This window comes from Vipera ursinii, assembly GCF_947247035.1.
Source record: "Vipera ursinii genome assembly, chromosome: 6".
Classification (NCBI taxonomy): Eukaryota; Metazoa; Chordata; class Lepidosauria; order Squamata; family Viperidae; genus Vipera; species Vipera ursinii.
Window position 1 is genome coordinate 66,579,278 of NC_139515.1, and position 22,048 is coordinate 66,601,325.

At 34.9% G+C, this 22,048-nt stretch overlaps 1 protein-coding gene across 1 annotated transcript; it reads left to right on the top strand.

Annotated features, from left to right (window-relative positions):
• Nucleotides 1–5,153: 5,153 nt before the first annotated feature.
• Nucleotides 5,154–18,677, top strand: LOC310642253 (BPI fold-containing family C protein-like; the record flags this gene model as incomplete). The annotated part of the gene is made up of 15 exons (XM_083365825.1): nucleotides 5,154–5,256; nucleotides 5,836–5,947; nucleotides 6,217–6,345; nucleotides 6,546–6,701; nucleotides 7,766–7,829; nucleotides 7,972–8,032; nucleotides 9,723–9,814; nucleotides 11,251–11,424; nucleotides 12,140–12,193; nucleotides 13,258–13,428; nucleotides 14,650–14,717; nucleotides 15,845–15,887; nucleotides 16,911–16,974; nucleotides 17,487–17,563; nucleotides 18,636–18,677. 15 exons carry the CDS (start codon nucleotides 5,154–5,156, stop codon nucleotides 18,675–18,677), a joined length of 1,410 nt encoding a protein of 469 aa, XP_083221951.1.
• Nucleotides 18,678–22,048: the final 3,371 nt, after the last annotated feature.

Below are 22,048 nucleotides of genomic sequence, written 5' to 3' on the forward strand. Positions count from 1 at the left end.
ACAAGGTTTTATTGCTAACAGATAAAAGTTGAGATATGGGATAGTGTTTTGGTTGAAAGAGAAGGTATTAAGTTATTGAAAATGTTTTCACTTGTCTTCATGAAACGGGAAGTAATTTCTTTCTATACTTTTTCTTTGATTTCATTTTATATATTTTTCCTCCCTTTTTCCCTTCCTCTTTTTCTTTTTCTCTCTGCAGTTTTCACTGTTTCTTTTTTATATTTCTTTTCATCTGTATTAGTTCTTTATCTTTGTATTTTGAAACTGCAATAAAAATTATTATTAAAACTGTGACTTTAGATGGCCAAGTTAGAATATACATACATACATACATACATACATACATACATACATACATACATACATAACCTGGTCCCAAGTCATGAAGGTCTTCAAGGATTGCAAATACTGGAGGCTGGGCAAGGCTTCCTGAAGTTTTTAAACTTCAGCATTTCTGAGCAGCTTCTTCAGACAGAGTTTCAGTTTAGATAATAATAATAATAATAATAATAATAATAATAATAATAATAATAATAATAATAATAATAATAATAAAGTTGGAAGGGACCTTGGAGGTCATCTAGTCCAACCCCCTGCTAAGACAGGAAACCTTATACCATTTCAGGCAAATGGCTGTCCAGTCTCTTCTTAAAAACCTCCAGTGTTGGAGCATTCACCGCCTCTGGAGGCAGGTTTTTCCACTGGTTAATTGTTCTAACTGTCAGGAAGTTTCTCCTTAGTTCTAGGTTGCTTCTCTCCTTGAATAGTTTCCATCCGTTGCTTCTTGTCCTGCTTTCAGGTGCTTTGGAGAATAGCTTGACTCCCTCTTCTTTGTGGTAGCCCCTGAGATATTGGAACACTGCTATCATGTCACCCCTCACCCTTCTCTTCGTTAAACTACACATACCCAATTCCAGCAACCGTTCCCTATATGTTTTAGCCTCCAGCCCCCTAATCATCTTTGTTGCTCTTCTCTGTACCCTTTCTAGAGTCTCAACATCTTTTTTACATTGTGGTGACCAAAACTGGATGCAGTATTCCAGGTGTGGCCTTACCAAAGCATTGTAATGTGGTATTAGTACTTCACCTGATCTTGATTCTATCCCTCTGTTAATGCAGCCTAGCACTGTGTTGGCTTTTTTGGCAGCTGCAGCACACTGCTGGCTCATATTGAAGTGATTGTCTACTAAGACTCCGAGATCCCTCTCACAGTTACTACTATTGAGCAAGGTACCACCTATACTATACCTATGCATTTGATTTTTCCTGCCTAAGTGTAGAACCTTACTTTTTTCACCATTGAATTTCATTTTGTTAGATAATGCCCAGTGTTCGAGTCTCTCCAGATCCTTCTGTATCTTAAGCCTATCTTCTGGAGTATTGGCTATTCCTGCCAGCTTGGTGTCGTCTGCAAATTTGATGAGTTCCCCATCTATCCCCTCATCCAAATCATTAATGAAGATATTGAAGGGCACTGGGCCCAGAACAGAGCCCTGGGGCACCCCACTACACACTTCCTTCCATGTAGATGTGGTTCCATTGAGGACCACACGCTGAGTACGGCCTGTCAGCCAGCTACAAATCCATCTGGTGGTAATGCTATCTAACCCACATTTTTCTATCTTATCAAGTAGTAAGTTGTGATCTACTTTATCAAATGCCTTACTGAAGTCCAAGTAAATTATATCTACAGCATTCCTCTGGTCCACTAGTTTTGTCACTTGGTCAAAGAATGTAATAAGATTTGTCTGGCATGATCTGTTTTTGACAAACCCATGTTGACTTTTAGTGATGACTTTGTTTGCATCAAGGTGTTCGCTGATTTGTTGTTTGATTATCTTTTCCAGAATCTTCCCAGGTATTGAGGTCAGGCTGATAGGTCTGTAGTTGGCATGTTCTCATTTCTAAGTAACCATTCCAGGATTCTGTATTGTGTATCCGGGACCAGAAACAATGAGTGTATCCGGGACCAGAAACAATGAAACCACATACACAAAAGCAGTCAGGCCAACATTTTTTAAAAAATTAATGAAGTGTTTGCTTCTGCTTACTACAGTTCTCACATTTTGCAGTATCATGCACAGAAAAGAATAATTGCTCTCTAAATTCTTTTTTATATTCCTGCTTCTGATATTTAGAACATTGGGAGTCTTCAGAGGTAAGGATTAGAAAATCTTTTTTTAAAGATTATTACAATTATCCTGTACCTTGATTTTAATTCTCCATACATTCTTTGGGTTTTCTTTTCTGTTCTTAATTTGCTTTGCATCAGGGAGTTAAAACCAGACTTTAATTTCCTTCAAGGAGACCTGCTGAAATCAGGGATAATCATGATAAAGTATCTCTTTTATTTCAGGACTAAGCCTGCATCAATGTATTGAAATTAATATGATGTCTATAGGACTCTATTTTTTCTATGAAAATATTTACAATGAAGATATTTTTAAAATATACAGATAAAAATATTACAGCTGTTAAATAGATGGCAGATTGTGTAAGATAGACTCATAATGGAATTTTGAAATCTCACTAAATGTTCCTAATAATTTTAGATCTAAATATTTAATTGTTATTGACTAATGAATTTTGCCTTAAATTTTACTTTTAACATGAAGCTGAAATTAGGATCATGAAATTAATACTTCATGAAACATAAGGATGGGAGATAACTTTCCATCCAGTTGTATAGATCTTTTATAAGCTGTTAATAGCTTATAGATAGGTCAACTAACCTTTGGACATGATTTACTAAGAAATTTTTGTAGCTCTTGGATTGGCAGAGTTTAGTCCCAACTTTACTCAAGGAAACATACTCCACCATATATGTCCATAGGACAACCATCTAGGGGGTGTTTGGAGCTACTTACTAAGCCAGCAACTAATTTTCCATATTTTCACTCATGAGATTGTGTGAAAGCAGCCAAGATTCAATATTTTGCAAACCCAGAAAACTGGTTTTGGTAAACTATATTTAAATAATCACAGGTAAGCATTACTCTTGGTAACTTATTATTAATGTATTTCATTAATAGATACTTTTTTGGAAGATAGATATCATTTCATTTATTTATAATATTATGACAAGTACCAGAAAATTGAGAGAAAATGTTTTTATTCAGAAGTATGAATTTAATGGAGATTAAGCAAATAAATGGAAGAGCAAATAAATATGAAGCCATAGAATTGCCATTTAAACAATACTGTATTTTCCGGCGTATAAGACGACTGGGCGTATAAGACAACCCCCTACATTTCCTGTTAAATTATAGGGTTTGGGCTATACTCGCCGTATAAGACTACCCCTCTTCCAACGCACACCAAATAAAAATTAAAAAACATCAGATTTGATTTTAATATGGTAATTTTAATTCAAATGCTTATGACATGCAGGTGCTTAGTAGGAAAACTGTCACTTATAAACATAAGGCTGTTTGTCATCAAACATGTAAACATAAAACAGTGCAAGTAGATTAAACTATAATAATAATAATAATAATAATAATAATAATAATAATAATAATAATAATAATAAGAAGAAGAAGAAGAAGAAGAAGAAGAAGAAGAAGAAGAAGAAGAAGAAGAAGAAGAAGAAGAAGAAGAAGTAGTTGGAGGGGACCTTGGAGGTCATCTAGTCCAACCCCCTGCTAAGGCAGGAAACCCTATACCATTTCAGACAAATGGCTGTCCAGTCTCTTCTTAAAAACTTCCAGTGTTGGAGTATTCACCACTTCTGGAGGCAGGTTGTTCCACTGGTTAATTGTTCTAACTGTCAGGAAGTTTCTCCTTAGTTCTAGGTTGCTTCTCTCCTTGACTAGTTTCTATCCATTGCTTCTTGTCCTGCTTTCAGGTGCTTTGGAGAATAGCTTGGCTCCCTCTGCTTTGTGGCAGCCCCTGAGATATTGGATCACTGCTATCATGTCACCCCTCACCCTTCTCTTCGTTAAGCTACACATACCCAATTCCAGCAACCGTTCCCTATTTTCCTAATTCACTTTTTCACTTTTCCTAATTCACTCTAAAGTGAATTTAAGGCAGAGCCTTAAATAACATCAGCTGCCTGCAATTAGTGCAGGTTCGCATCCCACCAGGCTCAAGGTTGACTCAGCTTTCCATCCTTCCAAGGTAGGTAAAATGAGGACCCAGATTGTTGGGGGCAATAAGCTGACTTTGTAATAATGCTGCTTGGGGGGGGTGAAAGCCCTAATAAACAGGCATATACACAGAATGAAGGCTATTGCTGAGCACATTGATTTGTGTTTTAAATTGTAAGCCACCCTGAGTCTTCGGAGAAGGGCAGGATATAAATGGGATTTTAAAAAAAAAGACCAAATGGGAGATCCGCTCCAGGGTTTCCAGCCAGCCCGCCCAGTTCCTGAGTCAAATGTGTCCTTAGAGCTAAGCCGCTGCTCTGGCTGCTGCCTTCCCCACCTGCTTTTCAAGTTGGGATATACTATAGCTGCTCTTCAACTTTAGAAGGAAAGACGCCCAGACCCCAGCCTGTAAAAAATCACAGACTGCAGCTTCTTCTCCAATTGGCCCCGCTTTCCCTGCGCAGACTAAATGGGAGATCCGCTCCAGGTTTTCCAGCCAGCCCTGTCCCTAAATTTTCAGCACCCGGCATAAGATGACCCCTGACTTTTGAGAAGATTTTCATGGGTTAAAAAGTAGTCTTATACGCCGGAAACTACGGTAGTCCAATTTCGGTTTTCACAAATTGAACATTTGCTAACATCAGCTGTAACTTAGAGTCACCTTGGTGAAATGGGCTAGCATAGAAGTTTATTTTTTTTTTATTTTATTTTAATTCCATTTATATCCCGCCCTTCTCCGAAGACTCAGGGCGGCTTTACAAACTTAGCAGTAGCCTTCATTCTATGTATATGCCTGCTTATTAGGGCTTTCACACCCCTCCCAAGCGGCATTATTACAAAGTCAGCTTAATTGCCCCCAACAATCTGGGTCCTCATTTTACCTACCTCGGAAGGATGGAAGGCTGAGTCAACCTTGAGCCTGGTGGGATGCGAACCTGCACTAATTGCAGGCAGCTGGTGTTACTTAAGGAGGCATTAGCCCACTGCTCCACCAAGGCTTATTGTAAATAAGTTTACAATATGTTTTAACAGGTAACACTCAACAAAAGGCGAGTAAGGAAGATGAAATTTTGGTGGGTTTTCATTCTTTTAAGTTTATTTCTTTTTCAAATTGAAGCTAACCCTGAAGTCAGAGTAAGAATTACACAAAAAGGATTGAATTATGGTAAGTTGGTTTATTTTTATTTTGCAGCTATATTTCAATATACTTCAAAACTTTTACATAACGCTATGGATTTCCTCGAAACATCATGAAAATTGGAATGGTCACCTCAGAGAATTTAAGTAACTTGAGTCTGCAGCATACATGTGCCTAAAATGCTGTCTGTGAACATGCTTAAGGAATCTCATATCTATAAAATAGAAATTAGATTGTATTTCTACACAAGTCCTTCCTAACTTTCTGAAAATGAAATACAATAAGCATTCCCGGGAACACACGTATTGATATAAATAAAATCCTCCTTATCTTCCTTTGCTCCAGAACTTCATTTGCAAATTTTAAGTCCTCATTATTTTCTCCTCCCTTTCTGCACAGTTGACAGAATAGCCTTCTTTCTTGGTAATATTCCAAGATAAGTAAGAAACAGGATATGAGGAATTAGAGACATTACTAAGAAATCTGTCCCTAATTTTCTAGCTCCAAACATGCTCACAAGAATATTTGGTTGGGTGGCTTATGAATTCAAGTAAATAATAAATAGACCAACAGATGATGAAACTGAACACCATGTATTCCTTTTAGCAAAAGAAATTGGAATGAAGCTCCTTGAACAAGAACTAAAAACAAGAATATTTCCAGATGAGATTGGTACTGAGAAATACTTCTTTGGCATAGTTGACTACACAGTATCAAGGTATTTGCCTATCTGTGCTATGTATATATTATCTTATCTGTAGTTTCTGAATTTTGTGGCAATACACTTCAGCTTCTTGATATAAAATTTATTTGTTTATTTGAGTTAACTGCTGCTGTTTACATTTTTTCTATAAATGCATAATTTATATTACAGTTATTTTAATTTCATAAGACACTTCGAAGAACTTTATTCTGAGTTAACTTTACATGAAATAGATTGTTTCATTTCACTTTGCAATATCATATGTCAAGATTCTCTCTTCATAGGATTCAAATCATGTCTATTTCAATATATAATTCTTCTATGATCCTGATGCCTGGGAATGGTATTAAACTATTAATTACAAATGTTTCTGTGACATTTACTACACACTGGACCTTGAGCAACTGGCTGATGTAAGTACAATTTTGTACATCTAAGGGCAGGCTATTTATTCTGTTACCTGCAATTAAAATAAGCATTAGATTAGCTACTTTAATCTAAAAGGTATTTAAATTAAAAATTAAACAAAGAATTGAAACACAAAAATACGTTTTAAACTGAATTTGTTACTGAGTTTAACTATTGATATGTCTTCTCATTTTTCCCTGTGTAGTGACTATCAGGGAGAAGTTGAAATATCCATTTTAGGATTGTCTGTTACGACAGATATGATTGTGGCACAAAATAACAGAGGAGATTTGCTGGTGTCTGTTCAAAACTGCCAATTGAGCACTGGTAATATTGAAGTCCAGCTTAATAGTGAAGGAAGGTAAATTCAAGAAATATATTATTTAATGATATCTAATTATAAGGAACTAATGGATTCTGTTTTTAATGAATTTTTGATATATTGAAGATTGTTGGAATTTTGTTATTTTTTTTATTAAATTTCTCTCCCTGCCATTGCAACTCTTCCTTTATAAGAATGCATAGCCCACCAGAGGGTCTCCCTTTGTTCTTTGTTTTTAGGGCTGGGGAGGCCCATCCCTGAAAGCCTGGCAATTGTACTGGTTCATCCACTTCAGTTAGCCAGGCTTCTTGAAAGGCTATTACGTCAAATCTAGAAAGAAAGCTCATTAGTCCACTATCAACCATCCTTTTCCAGCCAGCTATGTTCCAGGTCATCAACTGTATGAGGTTCTCAGAAGCAACGTGGTCTGACTTGGTTGATTGGCTAGATGGTAGAAATGCCAGATGTCAACTTGACAATGGAGCTGGGTCAATATCATCTAAGCTTCCCATATAAACACAGTTGTTGTGAGGTTCGATATTTCTCCTAGTGGGTTGCAGAACTTGTTGTTGCTCCTCTATATCTCGGTTGGAATTTTGTTATTTTTATGATGTTGCAAATTATGTAGATAACATAAATTGTAGCAGAATTTGGTATGTTGTATATGAAACCTGATATACATCAAAGACTGATAAACTTCAGGTTCACTCAGGTCACTGTAATAAATATATAGATATATATACCTGGTTAAAAATTGTATACATTAAAGGCTTCCATGTATTAGAAACATCCAGTCATTTACACACAGTCCTATGTTTGTCTGTTGTGAATTATGCCCCATCAAATCAAATGGGATTTGTAACATTCAGGTAAATAGCTCAATTTTCCATCTTGTGTCTCAAAAGTGGAAGCCAAATGGAGAACACAATCATTTTAAAACTTCTCCAAAAAGTAGCATGCCACGAGGCAGTATTGTAATTATTAAGCTTCATACCAGTGAACTGTCAATGAGCATTCAACTGTTGCATATGGCTGCTTATTTCCATGATCTAACAAATTAAATTATGAAGTAATTAACATACATTCTGTTTTTTAATCTCCAGGTGGTATTATAATGCTTTTGTTCAACATTTGGAAAAGGTTATACGTACAAGATTGGAAAGCCAAGTAAGTTGTTTGGCTTTCTGAAGGAAACTTGACTGGATTATAAATTTGCCTCCAAAGAACAATACATTCTTTTTCTTAGTTGACTCTTTCCTACCCCTGACGAAAATAAAAAATCTTATGTATGTACATATTTTTTTCACAGCTCTGCCTAAATGTCGTATTAAGAATCCAAAAGGAGGCTGAAGTACTTAAAGGACTAAAGAGTGAGTCTATGACAAACTATCTATATTTTAATTTAATTTAATTTAATTTAATTTAATAACATTAATTTAATTTAATAACATTAATTTAATTTAATTTAATTTAATAACATTTACCGTATATATTTTGCTGATGGACTTACTGTACTGTAAACTAACAACATTTGAGCAACGTGCAAAATCTTTAAAATCTAAGAATTGTGAAGTTGAAAATGAAAGCCATTCTGACACAATTTATATTTATAAATATTATTTATATTGATACTTACACGGATACTGAGTTAAGGAAAGGGGGCTTAAAACAGCACAGCTTTCTATACTCAGTATAGTAGGATAGTTTTTCAAAAGTGTGGAATTATATTTGTTATCCATATGCTCAGTGATTTTTTAATTATGTGTTTAATTAATTATGTGTTTCTGCCAGCTGACGACTTCCTTTCCAAAAAAAAATTCATATTTCTATCTTACCTCTTCTCGATTTGTACATGAAAGACCTCATGAAAACAACTGTTTGAAAGACAGCTATTGACTGAAAATCTCAGTGTGATATTACTGGAAATATATTTCAATATTAATAAAATATTAACAAATAGAGGCCCATTTCTACCAACTGCATGAGGGTTCCTTTCCTGTTACATTTCTATAGTTTTCAAATTGCTGTTATGGCATCCAGTAGTACCATCACTCTAAGGCAGGGGTCTTCAAACTTGGCCCTTCCTTTTATGACTTGTGGACTTCAACTCCCAGAATTCCTCAGCCAGTTTGCCTGGCTGAGGAATTCTGGGAGTTGAAGTCCACAAGTCATAAAAGGGCCAAGTTTGAAGACCCCTGCTCTAAGGAAATCCTATCACCATTTCACTTTAGAGTAAAGAAACCCCAAATGCAGAACTTAGATTTGGTTTGTTATAGTAAAAGTACATTATTAAACTTGTGCTAAACTCACTTGTAGCATGGAGAATTTCTCCCTTTCTTAAATGGGAATGTGATTTATTTCATTTATATTGTTGATTATTTTATTTTTGTATTTACATTATTGCGGTTCCTTCTGTGGAAGGTGCATTTTGATTGGGTTATTATAAAAAGAAGACTGGATATATGACACACTGTTTTCTACCATGGCATAGCTAACTAATCAAGAATAATAGCAAATACAGACTAGAGATTTGTAATCTCTTTCTAGTATCTTGCATCTTTTATCAAAGTATTTCGTGGCAGTTTTCATTTTTTACAACTGTGGCCAATCTACTCATCTTCGGGAGGTGGACTAGGAAGGATAAACAAAGAATAAAATCTTTTTTTCCTCTTAAACTAAACTATAAGTGTTATCAGGAGATCTGTTAATTTCAATATTATCTGTGCCTAATAGGCAATAGGCATTGTTCATGAGCAAACAAGACATGTCACTTGTCATGCTGCTAACATTTTTATCTGTTTCAACTCTTGTGCACCAGTTGTTTCAAAACTCTTCACTTGATTAGCTTGTCATCTATAAGATTAATGACAATGTTGTTGGATTTAGAAAGGAAAATCCTTGAAATTCCTGCTGTGTGTGAGATTTACTGGATAAGTTTGAGATGGTCATTGCTTTACAGCCTACCCTACCTTACAAATGGTATGGAGGGGAGAGTATCTGAGATCTTGAAGAAGAGAAAGTTTGAGAGATCTCAATTTCCTTTTTTCAATAATGTTGCAGGTGTATTCTGGATTAACCCCTTTATCCAAGTAAAGTATTCACTTATTACACCTCCTGAAGTCTTTAAATCCTATGTTGATCTGGATTTTAAGGTAATCCTGTTGGTTGTTATACTATTTGAAATTGTAGTTTAATAGGCTATTTTTGCTTTAACAATCATCTAGAATATAATAAATATAAATATAATATATATAATAAATATAAAATATAAATATAGAAATCTTCAAAAACCTAAAACATTGTTTATTTATTTTATAAATGTATTAAACTTATAAACATAATTGTATGTTATTATTACACTATTAAATTGATAAAACTGTTAGATTCTCTGATTCAAAATGTTCGTCCATTTTTAGAAAATGCAGATAAACAGTTTAATTCCTGTATTTCATTTATTTATTTATTTTATATTTATTTTATTTTAGCTTACTTGTTTAATTCTTAGATTTTTTTCATAAATACAAGCAATCTAACACATACCTCATTGGGATGGGACACCAATTAATAACAAAAAGTAAAAGCAGTTAAAATTGAACTTAAATCTGCCTTCCTTGACCATTTTAGTATGTGTAATTACAAACTCCATAACACCCAGCCATGCATGAGGGATGAAAGGAATTATAGGAAAAGCACAGAATAAGAATAGAAAATTGGAAAAATCTGAAAGTCAGAAGTGAAATAAATCAAAACTCAGAGCTAAACAAGATATTGCAATTGTGCATTCAGCACTTGCAAATATTGTCTGTCTTTTTAAATATATTTTTATTGAAAATATTAAAAAAATACAATACTATAAAAATATTATAAAAGAAACAAAGAAAATAAAGAATAATGAATAAGAACAAAAATAAGAATAGAAATTAAAAAGAAAAGGTTTCCTTTTTTGACAGCCATTATAAATGCATTTATATTTTACCCTCTCTCTAAAGTTACATCAAAATATCTTTTTCAATAAATTACCATTTCTAAGCTTCCATTCCATAAATCCAAGGTCATTTTTTCACAAAAAGTCCATAAATGATTTTCCATCAATAATAAGTGTAATATTTGATGCATACAGTATATTGTATTTCTAAATTAAATTTCTAGTGTAGGTTTTTTACTCTGTCCTAGATGCTGACAAAACACTGTGAATGAGCTTGAACTTTGTTCTGCACTTTTGATTCAGAGTTGCACGAGAGAAAGTGGAAAACATTCAATGTATTAAATGGGAGCATTTCTTTCAAATATCAGAAATGGAGGCCATAAGGGGCAACTGATTTTTTAAAAAGCCATTCCCCTTCTCCCTGCGAGTCCATTATAAAAATATGTAGCTGCATAAATGGAGGTAGATCTTTGGAGCTGCATTTTTCAGTTAAAATTACCTCACTCACTAGTGGGAGACTTTTAGCTAGAATGGCAAAGAAATGCATGAGCAGTCATGAACATTTTTTCAGAGAAGGGGGTATCCTTATAAATGAAGCCCATTGAGTGATCATGGAATACCTGTTTTGTCCTATAAATAAATTTCTATAAATATATTTTTCAGGTTTCTGTGTATTTTTCAAGTAATCATACAGAGTCTCCCTTTGTGGCAGTTCCCTTCACTCTTCCAGAAAAGAACAACTATATGCTCTTCAGTGGAATTTCTGAATCTTTGCTAAATTCTATTTCATTAACTTATTACACTACTAAAGTGTCAAAGATAACTTTTTCTGAACAGGTAATTATCAATAGCATCAGTAGCATTATTAGCAGTGTTACATATTTTGTGAATGAGCCTGAACTTATGAAAAGTCCTAAGTGATCTTAAAAATATATGTGGGTTCAGATCAACGTAACTACTAACTCAAGCAAAGCAGCTGATTTGGATATTAAAAAGGCTGCAAATGTCTGTAATTTAAACTTGTGTTCATATTGTTGCTGTTCATATATGAACAGCAATTAGGAAAGCAATAGTTTATATTCCAACTCCCTGTTATGTTGTTAACACTTTGCAGAATAACTTTCATCTCAAACCAAGTTAATAGATGATTAACAAGCGATTGACTTATCCTAAATTTTGTACATTATCTGGTCTCCCTAGGTTCAAGATACTTTTTATAAAAGGGGCTACAAAGCACAATACAAATTCAGGTTTGCATCTTCCTCATCCATCCAGTCACTCATTCCATTTCAACTAAGAAGTGTCATTGTCACTGTTCAGTCTCACAGAATTATTGGGGGGCAGAATGGGAGTTGGAAGCACTATGTAGGCCATCTTAAGTTTCTGAAGGAAAGGTAGGATATAAATTTGAAAAATAAATGTGTGGAGAGAGACATGAACATTTCTGCTCCTATGCACACAATACTCCATAAGGATAATCAAAGGAAGGGATCTAAGTTGGCCTTCATTTAAAAGATGATTAGGAAACTCATATATTTCTTTCATTTTGCAGCATTCTTCATACTTTAATTTAACCACAGATACTTTAAGCAGAATCATTCCTCAAGTAAGCACCAGCTTTTTAAAAAACTAAAACAATCGTAAGTTTATATGCATGAACATTGGATAAGTACTGATTGATCTCCAACAGTTTTTAGCATTTACTTTTAATAAAGTATGTCTTCTATGATTATAGGAAAGATTGTCTTTTTTAATCTGCAGAAAATGTGTTCAAGAAAGAATCAAACAACATGTAACGGCAAGGAATTCATGTTTATATTTGTCCATTTCCTCCTGCAGGGAAATTAATGATTTGACTGAATAATGAAGGGAAATATTAATCCAGCTTCACTAAGATCAGAATCTCAACCCATGCAAACAAATATGAGATCTGATTCTTTATTTTTCCAGTTTTGTATCTAGTCTGTAAATTAGTTGCTCGCACCAAAGTATGGCAGGAGCACATGTGAGACATAGAAATTTTGTAAATTTTGAATGACAACATGCACATAATGTGTAAATAATATGCAGAAATATAAGAATTTTATTACTCCTCATATTGCTAATTCCAGCTTTGAAATAAATACACTTAACATTTCTAAACAAATTTATCAGAACATAAATCTCACTGGACAGTGGGATTATACGTCCAAGTAAATATGCATGAGATTAATCACATAAATATGTTGCTTTAGAGCAGTGATGGTAAACCTTTTAGAGACCGAGTGCCCAAACTGCAACCCAAAACCCACTAATGTATCATCGGGTGCTGGGTGGGTGTGGCCCATTGGGTGGGCCTGGCTGCAGTGGTAATGGCAGACTGGGACTAAAAAGTTCAATTAATCAATTCCAACTTTGTGAGATCTTTTTTTTCCCTGTTAGAAGTTGAAATTGATTGATTGAACCTTTTTTTGTTTTTTGCACATGGTGGCGGAGACCTAAAGCGAAAAGGTTTTATAAAACCAAGCTGAAGGCCTAGGACTGGGGCAACGGTGCGCATGCGCACAGAGAGAGCTTTGCATGCCACCTGTGGCACGCGTGCCATAGGTTTGCCACCATGGCTTTAGAGCAAAGATACATAACAATGTAGATTTGGGCCAAATAATTAAGACTACTTTTTTATTTATGCAGATTATGCAACATTATACCAAATCACATCCAGTGAGAATGAAATTAATGGTTACTGCAGCCCCAGTTTTAAGGTTGAAAAATAGCAGTTTCACTATAGAGATTCCTTGTTTTGTAGTAGTATCTGCTCTGCTGTCAAACTCAGTGATGAAGCCTATCTTTGCCGTGAATGCAGTAAGTAATTATAGAATAATTACTTCCCGGCCATTTATTATAGAGATGATCAAAGGCCAGCCAATGAAAATCACAGCTATGTAATAATTTGATGTAATGTGCTCAGCCATTGGCAAAAGTGATTAAAGCTCTTGTTTACTTGGTTCCCATCCATTTTTGTCATTTCTGACATTTTATTCTGTTTTTGTTTTTATGCTGTTTCCTTGTTTTAAATGTTTTCTCCATATCCAGACTTACTACTGCCTTGGTGTCTTGCCAGTCAGATTTGTTGGGTCTGATTTCACGGAGTTGTCTTCGGTTCTCCATACCTCTCCTGGAAATACCTTCCAGGATGTTTTCTAACTTTATACTGTATTATAAAAAAGGCAAATCTAATAATGCTAATCTGCTGGCAGTATTTTTAAGACTGGCTAATTGAATTCCTTCTTTAGGACTCTCTTTTACAAAGGAAGCAATATTTGCTTTTGAAGCAAAGTACAAGTCTATGAACTTGTCTCTCTGATATGATTGTCATAGATAATGGAACCATGGAGTATTCTCTATTGTTATTAGTCTGTCCTTGATTTGTTAGTTAGGACAGTGTTTTTCCTGGCTTGGGAAGAAAGACTACATCATTCACTGAAAGGACTCCCTCCTCAACAGGGTTTTTAATATACACACCATTATGTCCATGCTCATTATTCAAAACTTGTTGGCATTCACATTTGTAATTGGTGCTAAGATTGTAGTCTATTTAAGAACTGAAATTAATGAAGTTGCTCATAACCAAATGGTTTAAATGTTCTGTCCATCTCTTAAGCCAAATGAGAGGTAAAAATGTCATTTTTAAAAATTTTAATAATGTAACTTTGCTCTTTACCTAAAGAAACACCCAGAGCTTTTACATAAGATTAACAGCAAATAAGTCAGCCTGTTCCCCAGCATTACAATCTATTGGATGGAACACACACAAAAAAGAAAATGGTGAAAAATGAATAGGAAAACAAAGATATTCAGGCACCACCTCAGGTTACAAAGATCTTAAATTACCTATTGGAAACAATTTGGAGAGGATATATTGATGAAGTACAACATAAAAAATTCTCTTCTATTGAATAAAAGATCAGGAACAAGAAAAAATAACTTCTCTTTTGAATACATGAATAGAACACTCTAATTTTAGCCCAAATATACACAAATGATATTTTGACCATCTATTAATGCTTTTTTTTCTCTTTGTAGTCTATAGGTCTGAAAGCCAATGCAGTAATAGCTAAACAAAAGCTAATTGTCTTATTGCAGCTCCAGAGGTAATCAAGAGACTCAGACCATGATTACAATTGAAAATAATAATTACTTTCCAAATTTCTCACTTGGGATTGCTGTTGCTGTCATTTACACAACGTGAAAAGAAACATGGTAGATTTGATTTTTCCAGCAGACAGTCTTTATGAATATAATAATAATGAACTAGATGCTAAAAGAAGGAAGTCTAGCTTTGATTTTCATGGGAAAAATGAATGAACAGATTGTAAAGCAAGATATTATTCACACAAAAAAGAGAAAGAAAACAGCCCAGAGACTTCTTGGTACACAGAGAGAAGTTTATTATACCAAATAAATTCTTTCTCAGGGACATTTTAATGACTTTTTCCAACTCATCTATAAATAGCTAGAAACAAGGTTCATCAATGCGTTGTTGAATTACTGGCCCTCTGCCTTTTCTTCCAATACTGTAACTTTTTTTTCTTCTTCATATTTTCCTCTCTCTTTCCTGTGCTCTAGTTGTGCATTTGTAAATACTCATTGATTACAGGAATGCTCCTTAAATATTCTGTGCCATAAGGAAATTTTCCATGTAAAGTAGTGCCTTGAACCTCCCTATGTGCTGTTCTGAGTACATTAGGGAAATATTTTATATCATTCTGTTTCCAGAGTAGCTGATCAGGTGAATCTTGATAAGTAGAAGCAGGACACGCACCCAAGAAAACCTTCTCACTCATTTTCTGAAATATCTCTTCTTTAATGATACACTATTCCTAGTGCTGAAGATAATGAATTGCATCAAGAATACTATCTTACGTACACTAATCCACATTAGTAGTATTGCTACATCTTATGATAAAGGAAGTTGATTACTCTCCCAACTGCTTTCTGTAATTTATCTAGGGAGGTTGTAGGCTTCTCTTCACCAGATATGTTCAAGCAAAACCTGGGTACATCATCATCATCATCATCATCAATAATAATAATAATAATAATAATAATAATAATAATAATAATAATAATAAAAAATTTATATGCGGCCCTGGTGAGCTCATTTTAATTTAATTGGATTCCTGTTTTAGAATGGGTGTCCCCTTCCAGCTGTAATAATTCACACTAAAATGTTAAGACTTACAATACCAAATTATTATATTCCTATATTTTATTTTAGATTATATCTGTCTCTGACTTATTCAAGCATTGGCTCTTTCCAGGTAAATGAAAAATGACAATAATAATAATAGAAACATGTATTAGAATACTCCTTGTTGTGAAAATACAAAGCAATGAATTGTGAAAATACAAGGCAATGAGTTTTAATTCTGAGCTTGAACCAGCAGTTAAAAACAGAGTTTTCCCATAGATTGTGTGAATGAAGGGGCAATCTGACCTATTTCCACCTATGTCCACTTAGCTATACAGACACAGCTACACAACATTTCCAAGCAATCAAGACCTATATAGTAAGCAGTGATCATTTAAAGAGAAAAGCAATCCATCCCACTTCATTACCCTAAATCTATAATTTAAACATAGGTTTATTGAAAAGAAAATCAAAGGAGAATAAAGGATAATCATAGAAACTACATTCTTATGCTCAGATTTTTTTACCTATTTGTATACCTCTTATAATAAAATACAACTCAATATATTTGCTCTTGACTCCACAGCAATTTATAACTAGATAGCTATAGAATCATAAGGCTTGGAGTCCATTCTAGTCTTCTGCCCAAGGAAGGAGTCTTTATACTATCCTGGACAAATGGTTGTCCAAACATTTCTTGAAAATTCCAGCAATGGAGCATACACAACTCCAGGAGGCAAGCGGTTCCACTGATTAATTGTTCTTACTGTCAGGAAATTCCCCTTTATTTCCAAGTTGAGTCTGAATAAATGCTAGAAGCGAGAGGAATTACCAGGGACAAGAATAGATAGCGACAAGAAGAGAGGGCTTTGGTGAAGTTTTATATTAATCAAGTGGGTGATTTTTATTGTTTTTCCGGTCAATGGGCAGTATGTATTCTTGTAGAAGTAAATTTGTCAAGTGGGAGATAGTCAGAATTGAGAATCTTAAGTATTTGTAAAATAATGCTGTTTGAAATATGATTGGACAAAATTTAAAAATAGAATCAACTCAGAGGAGAACCTAAATGAAGCAAACTAGTAAAGGTCAGACTTTGCCTAAATATGTATCTATTTTCTGGGAGTAATGTTAAATATAGCTTTCTATTATATAGGTCCAACATTTGAAGAACTTGTTATCTTACTCCTTGCAAAATACAGTAATTCCACCAATCAGTGGTAAGAATTATAAAAACTTTCCTCACCATTATGGTTCTTATGTCGTAATTTAAGTGAACAAATATTTCCTAAGGATTACCAAGATCCTAGGTCTTATAGAAAGGTATGTTATATATAGCAGAAACACACATCAACTGAGATTTTGTTACTGTATATCCAATCTTTTATCCAGAAACCTATGGAGACAGACAGACAGACAGATGTTAGATTTAAATCCCACCCTTATTTTGTGCAACCCTGTAAACCAGCTCCTTCTCTTATTTTCCCCAGAATCACTCTGTGAGGTAAATTAGGCTGAGAGGAAATGACTGATCCTAATGGCTAAGAGTTGACTTGAACTTGGGCATTCCATATTGTAGTCTATAACTCAGTTATACTATGCTGCTTTATAATTATTATTCATTCCTAGGCTTCAAATTTTCCAGAGCTTGTGTTACTAAGAAGCATCCATATTGCATCTGTTTACTGTGTATTTTCCTTTTAATGCCATTTTGTTTGTTTGTTACCTTAAGCTGCACTGAAGAGAGGATTCCAGTTACCCTCAATGGCCAAACTTGTTTTTTCTGAAGCTGTCACTGAAGTTAACAAGGTAGAATTCAGTTTTCTTTGCAGAACCTCCTCTTTGTTTCCTGCTATTTTTAAATGCAAAATGATGGTGTCCTTGCTGATGAAACTCATAACAGTTTAAGCTACTGAGAAGATATGTTTGGGAATGTTCAGAACTTCAGCCCCAACTCAAATGACAACAAACTGCAACCCGCCTTGTTTTTAATGAAATAATCAGACATTGGCTCAAAATCTAGCATCAGTAGATAAACATTGGTATAATTAAAAACCAGAGGGCTTATTAGAATGATGTGCTTCTCCATCCCATAACATTTATGCAGCACCTTCATTTTCTGCACGTTAATTTGATTGTGTGAATTGTACCTAATTCTCTGTCTCTGTGGAGGCAGTATGAGCTGAGTGACTTTGGTGCATGGTCACTCAATATGAGGAGACCCTTGAAATGGGGGTCTAAGTGGACTTAGCATTTTAGCAGGGAACCTCGAGCATTGTGTTAGATTGCTTTGTGAAGCACAACCCTATTGAATATAAAGAAAATAATCTCAGCAGCCATTCCAAGTTAAAATAATACAACTGTTTCAGGACTGCTATGTTAATTAACACCTGTAAAAGAAACCACAATCTCAATCTCAGTTTAAAAGGGCAGAATTAGACATCTCATTTAGCTCTTTCACGCTAGGCTTTTTGCCTGAAGTTTTCTTGATGAAAAATAGCAACTTTCAAGTCAGCAGTGAAGTGTCCTAAAAATTGATTTAATTTTAAATTATTAATGTGTTATCTTGTAAACCCATTCTGTTTCAGAATGTCTCAGAATCTTAAATTATACAATATATGAAATTTAGTTCTACAGGTTTCACATTTTAAACAATATTTTAGACTGCCTAACAACTAAAGTCCTGTCAGCAAAATAGAGGTAAGTTAAAATTGTGAGTCACAAATCCACAAGAAAACAATGATAATAAAATGTTGCAAAATACAGTCAGCAATACAGTGCAATTAGCGCATTAGCAACATAAAAAACAAACAATGAAACTATTTAAGTGTAATTGGAGATGATAAACTATTTCTTTCTGTTGCTGTTTTTAACTTCCCAGGGATATATACTGATTTCCACTGATCTAAATTACAAATATTAAGGAATCAGATGTTTCATCAAATGGAAGAATTACTGTGGAATACTTAGCACTCTGTAAGCAGTTTTCTCTAGATGATTTAAAGAAGATCATGACTTATCATTTAAAATAAGAGTGGAGAAAAACAAAACATTGACCATTTATAAACTTCCAAATAATTTGTTAATATAATCACATCACATTTCAAAATCTCAAAAGTTTGTTTAATATCACTATTACTGTTTCTGAAATAATCTGTTAGTATTTTCAAATTCTCTCTCAGGCATTGCACATGCAACCTCTGTGTTTTGGAATTAAAGTATTTATTTTAAGAAAAAAGGCAAATGTGTAAATATTTCTTTGGGCCAAGAAAAGGCACTTTCATAATAGTCTAGCTTGTGAAACGACAAGCTGATTATTTCTATGCTTCTTAGGACCTAAGAGCATACAGGATTACCAGATGCATGATTAAATAACAAAAATGTTGAGAAACATACCGTATTCTGAATTGCTTAAATGGACTGACTTTTTAAATAGATGTTTTGACATTCGTCACTATCATTTGATGGCTATACAGATAATCTTCAAGTTACGACCATTCATTTAACAACTATTTGAAGTTACAATGGCACTGAAAAAAGTGACTTACAACAGGTTCTTGCACTTATAACCATTGCAGTATCTCCCATGGTCATAGGATCAAAATTTGAGTGCTGGTCAACCGACATGTATTTATGATAGTCATAGAGTCATATGATCACCATTTGTGACCTTTACAGCAAACTTCCAAGAGGCAAAGTCAGTGTGGAAATTCACTTAATGACTGTGATTCATTAATTGCAGTAATTCACTTAACCTTTGTAAAAAAAAAGATTGTAAATTCCCGCCTGAAAATGAAAGAACATCTGTGACTAAGAATGACCTCCAGCTATTTGACATACATGTAACCCTGCAATTGATTCCATCTCTAAAATTGAAGCAATATTTAGGCCATGACCCACAATTGAATAGATGAAAGGACAACATACTGATGTGAACGAGTACGCTTCTACTATGTCTGCTTATATCCAAAAGTGTATGGAGGATGTCAGCGTTCTTAAGTCTATTATCATGTGAGCAAATGAGAAACCTTGGATGTCACTGAAGGTCCACACAATGTTGAAGGTGAGAAACACAGCTTTCAAATCAAGTTATGCGGCAGCACTTAGAATAGCAAGAGCTGAGTTGAGGCACGCTATAAAATCAGCAAAGTGGGCCTATATTCAGAAAGTGCAGAATTTCTGTCAAGATCCTATGGACCCGAGACATATGTGGCAATGTATTCAGGTAATTACTGATTATAAGGAAGCTTCCCTGACATGTAAGGGTGACACAGGCTCTCTAAACAAGCTAAATATGTTTTTGGGATGGTTTGAGGCCAAACAATGTTCCAGCAAGGAAGGCTGTTCCCCTTCCTGATGAGCAGGTGCTCAAGTTTGATATAACTGCTGTTCAGAAGGTCCTGCGGAAAGTCAACACTCAGAAAACTGCAGGTCCTGATAATATCCCTGGGCAAGTATTTAAGGAGTGTGCTGACTAGCTGGCCACTGTTCTCACAGACATCTTCACTCTCTCCTTGCATCAGGCCATGTTTTATCATTGTACCAGTGCAATCATTGTACCAGTGCCCCTCCCAAAATAAAATCACATATCTTAATGATTACTGTCCAGTTACACTCACTTCCATTATGATGAGTGTTTTGAGAGATTGGTAAAGGACTACATGGTTTCATGCCTTCCCGCTACATTTGACTCATTACAGTTTGCCTATCAGAAGACCCGCTCTGTAGAAGATGCACTTTCCTGTGTGCTTCATCTTAGCTTGGCGCATCTGGAGGGGAAGTATACTCATGTGTGAATGCTGTTTGTGGATTTTAGTTCAGCATTCAACACAATCATCCCTCAGCAACTGGTGAACAAACTGGGCCTATTAGGTTTTAATACTCCTTTATGTAAGTGGATACTTGATTTCCTTATTGATAGGCTCCAGGTTGTACGAGTTGGAAAGAAAGTTTCCAATTCCATCTCCTTGAGTACAAGTTCTCCACAGGGCTGTGTCCTGAGTCCGCTACTGTTCACCTTGATGACCCATGATTGCTATGCCAAATCTGTTACGAATCATATTTTGAAGTATGCAGATGACACAGCAGTGGTGGGTCTTATCTGGGATGACAATGAAGATGCTTATAGGGAAGAGGTGAAGGCTGTGGTGGACTGGTGCAATAAAAGTAACCTGCTTCTAAATCTTGTTAAAACAAAGAAGATCATTGTAGATTTCAGAAAGAGCCGGCATAGTCATACTCACTCAGTATCAAAGATACAGTTGTAGAGGTGGTCAACAGTATTAAGGATCGAGGGGTGCAGATAACTAACAATCTAATTTGGTCTCTCCACACGTCATCCTTAGTGAAGCATGCAAACCAGCGTCTGCATTTTTTGCGTTGGATGAGGAGAGCACACCTTTTTCCTTCTGTCCTGGCCACTTTTTACAGAGGCACAATTGAAAGCATTTTAACAAACTGCATCACTGTCTGGTTTGGTGGCAGCAGTGCCTCAGATAGAAAGTCCACACAGAGAATGGTAAGGACAGCCGAGAAGATCATAGGAAGCTCACTTCCTGGTATTCAGGATGCTGCTTATAAGTGCTATGTGCTTAGAGCTCAAAGCATTGTTAGAGACCTCACACACCCACTTTATGGTCTGTTTCTGTTGCTCCTCTCTGGGAGGAGCTTTTGAAGTATTTCTAGCAGGACTACCTGATTATGTAATAGCTTTGTTCCCTATGCCATCCATCTGGTAAACTCACAAGATTCATTTTTCTTGTCATGCACATGTATACATAACCCACACTAGACTGTTGTTTCTCTGTGTCATATAATACATGTGGATATATGCATAATTCTGTATGTATTTATTTATTTTTGTCATATTTATGTAGTGTATATTGGAGGTGGTGACCCTTTGAGAGCTGAACTCAACAAAATTTCATTTTAATGTATGCAAATTAGTGTACATTCAAATTGACAATAAAGTTATTCTTCTATTCTATTCTAGTTAGCAGTTTCCCTTCAGTACTTAGACATCCAGATTCTGTGATTACCATATCGTTGTTGTATAAAAAGTTAAAAGTCTCAGCCAGTATTAAAGAATCTCTATCTTGAAATCCTTTCAGACAAAGACTTTTGCCAGTGATAGATACAAGCAATCAGCATGCCTAAATTCTTGGATTCTCCTTATCCCTTTCTATGTTCATTCTTGTTCCACTTAGGAAGAGGAACATGAATGGCAGGATCAACTAGAATGCCATGAGATAGTAATCTGGAACTTTGAATTCATGTAGGAAACTTATGATATAG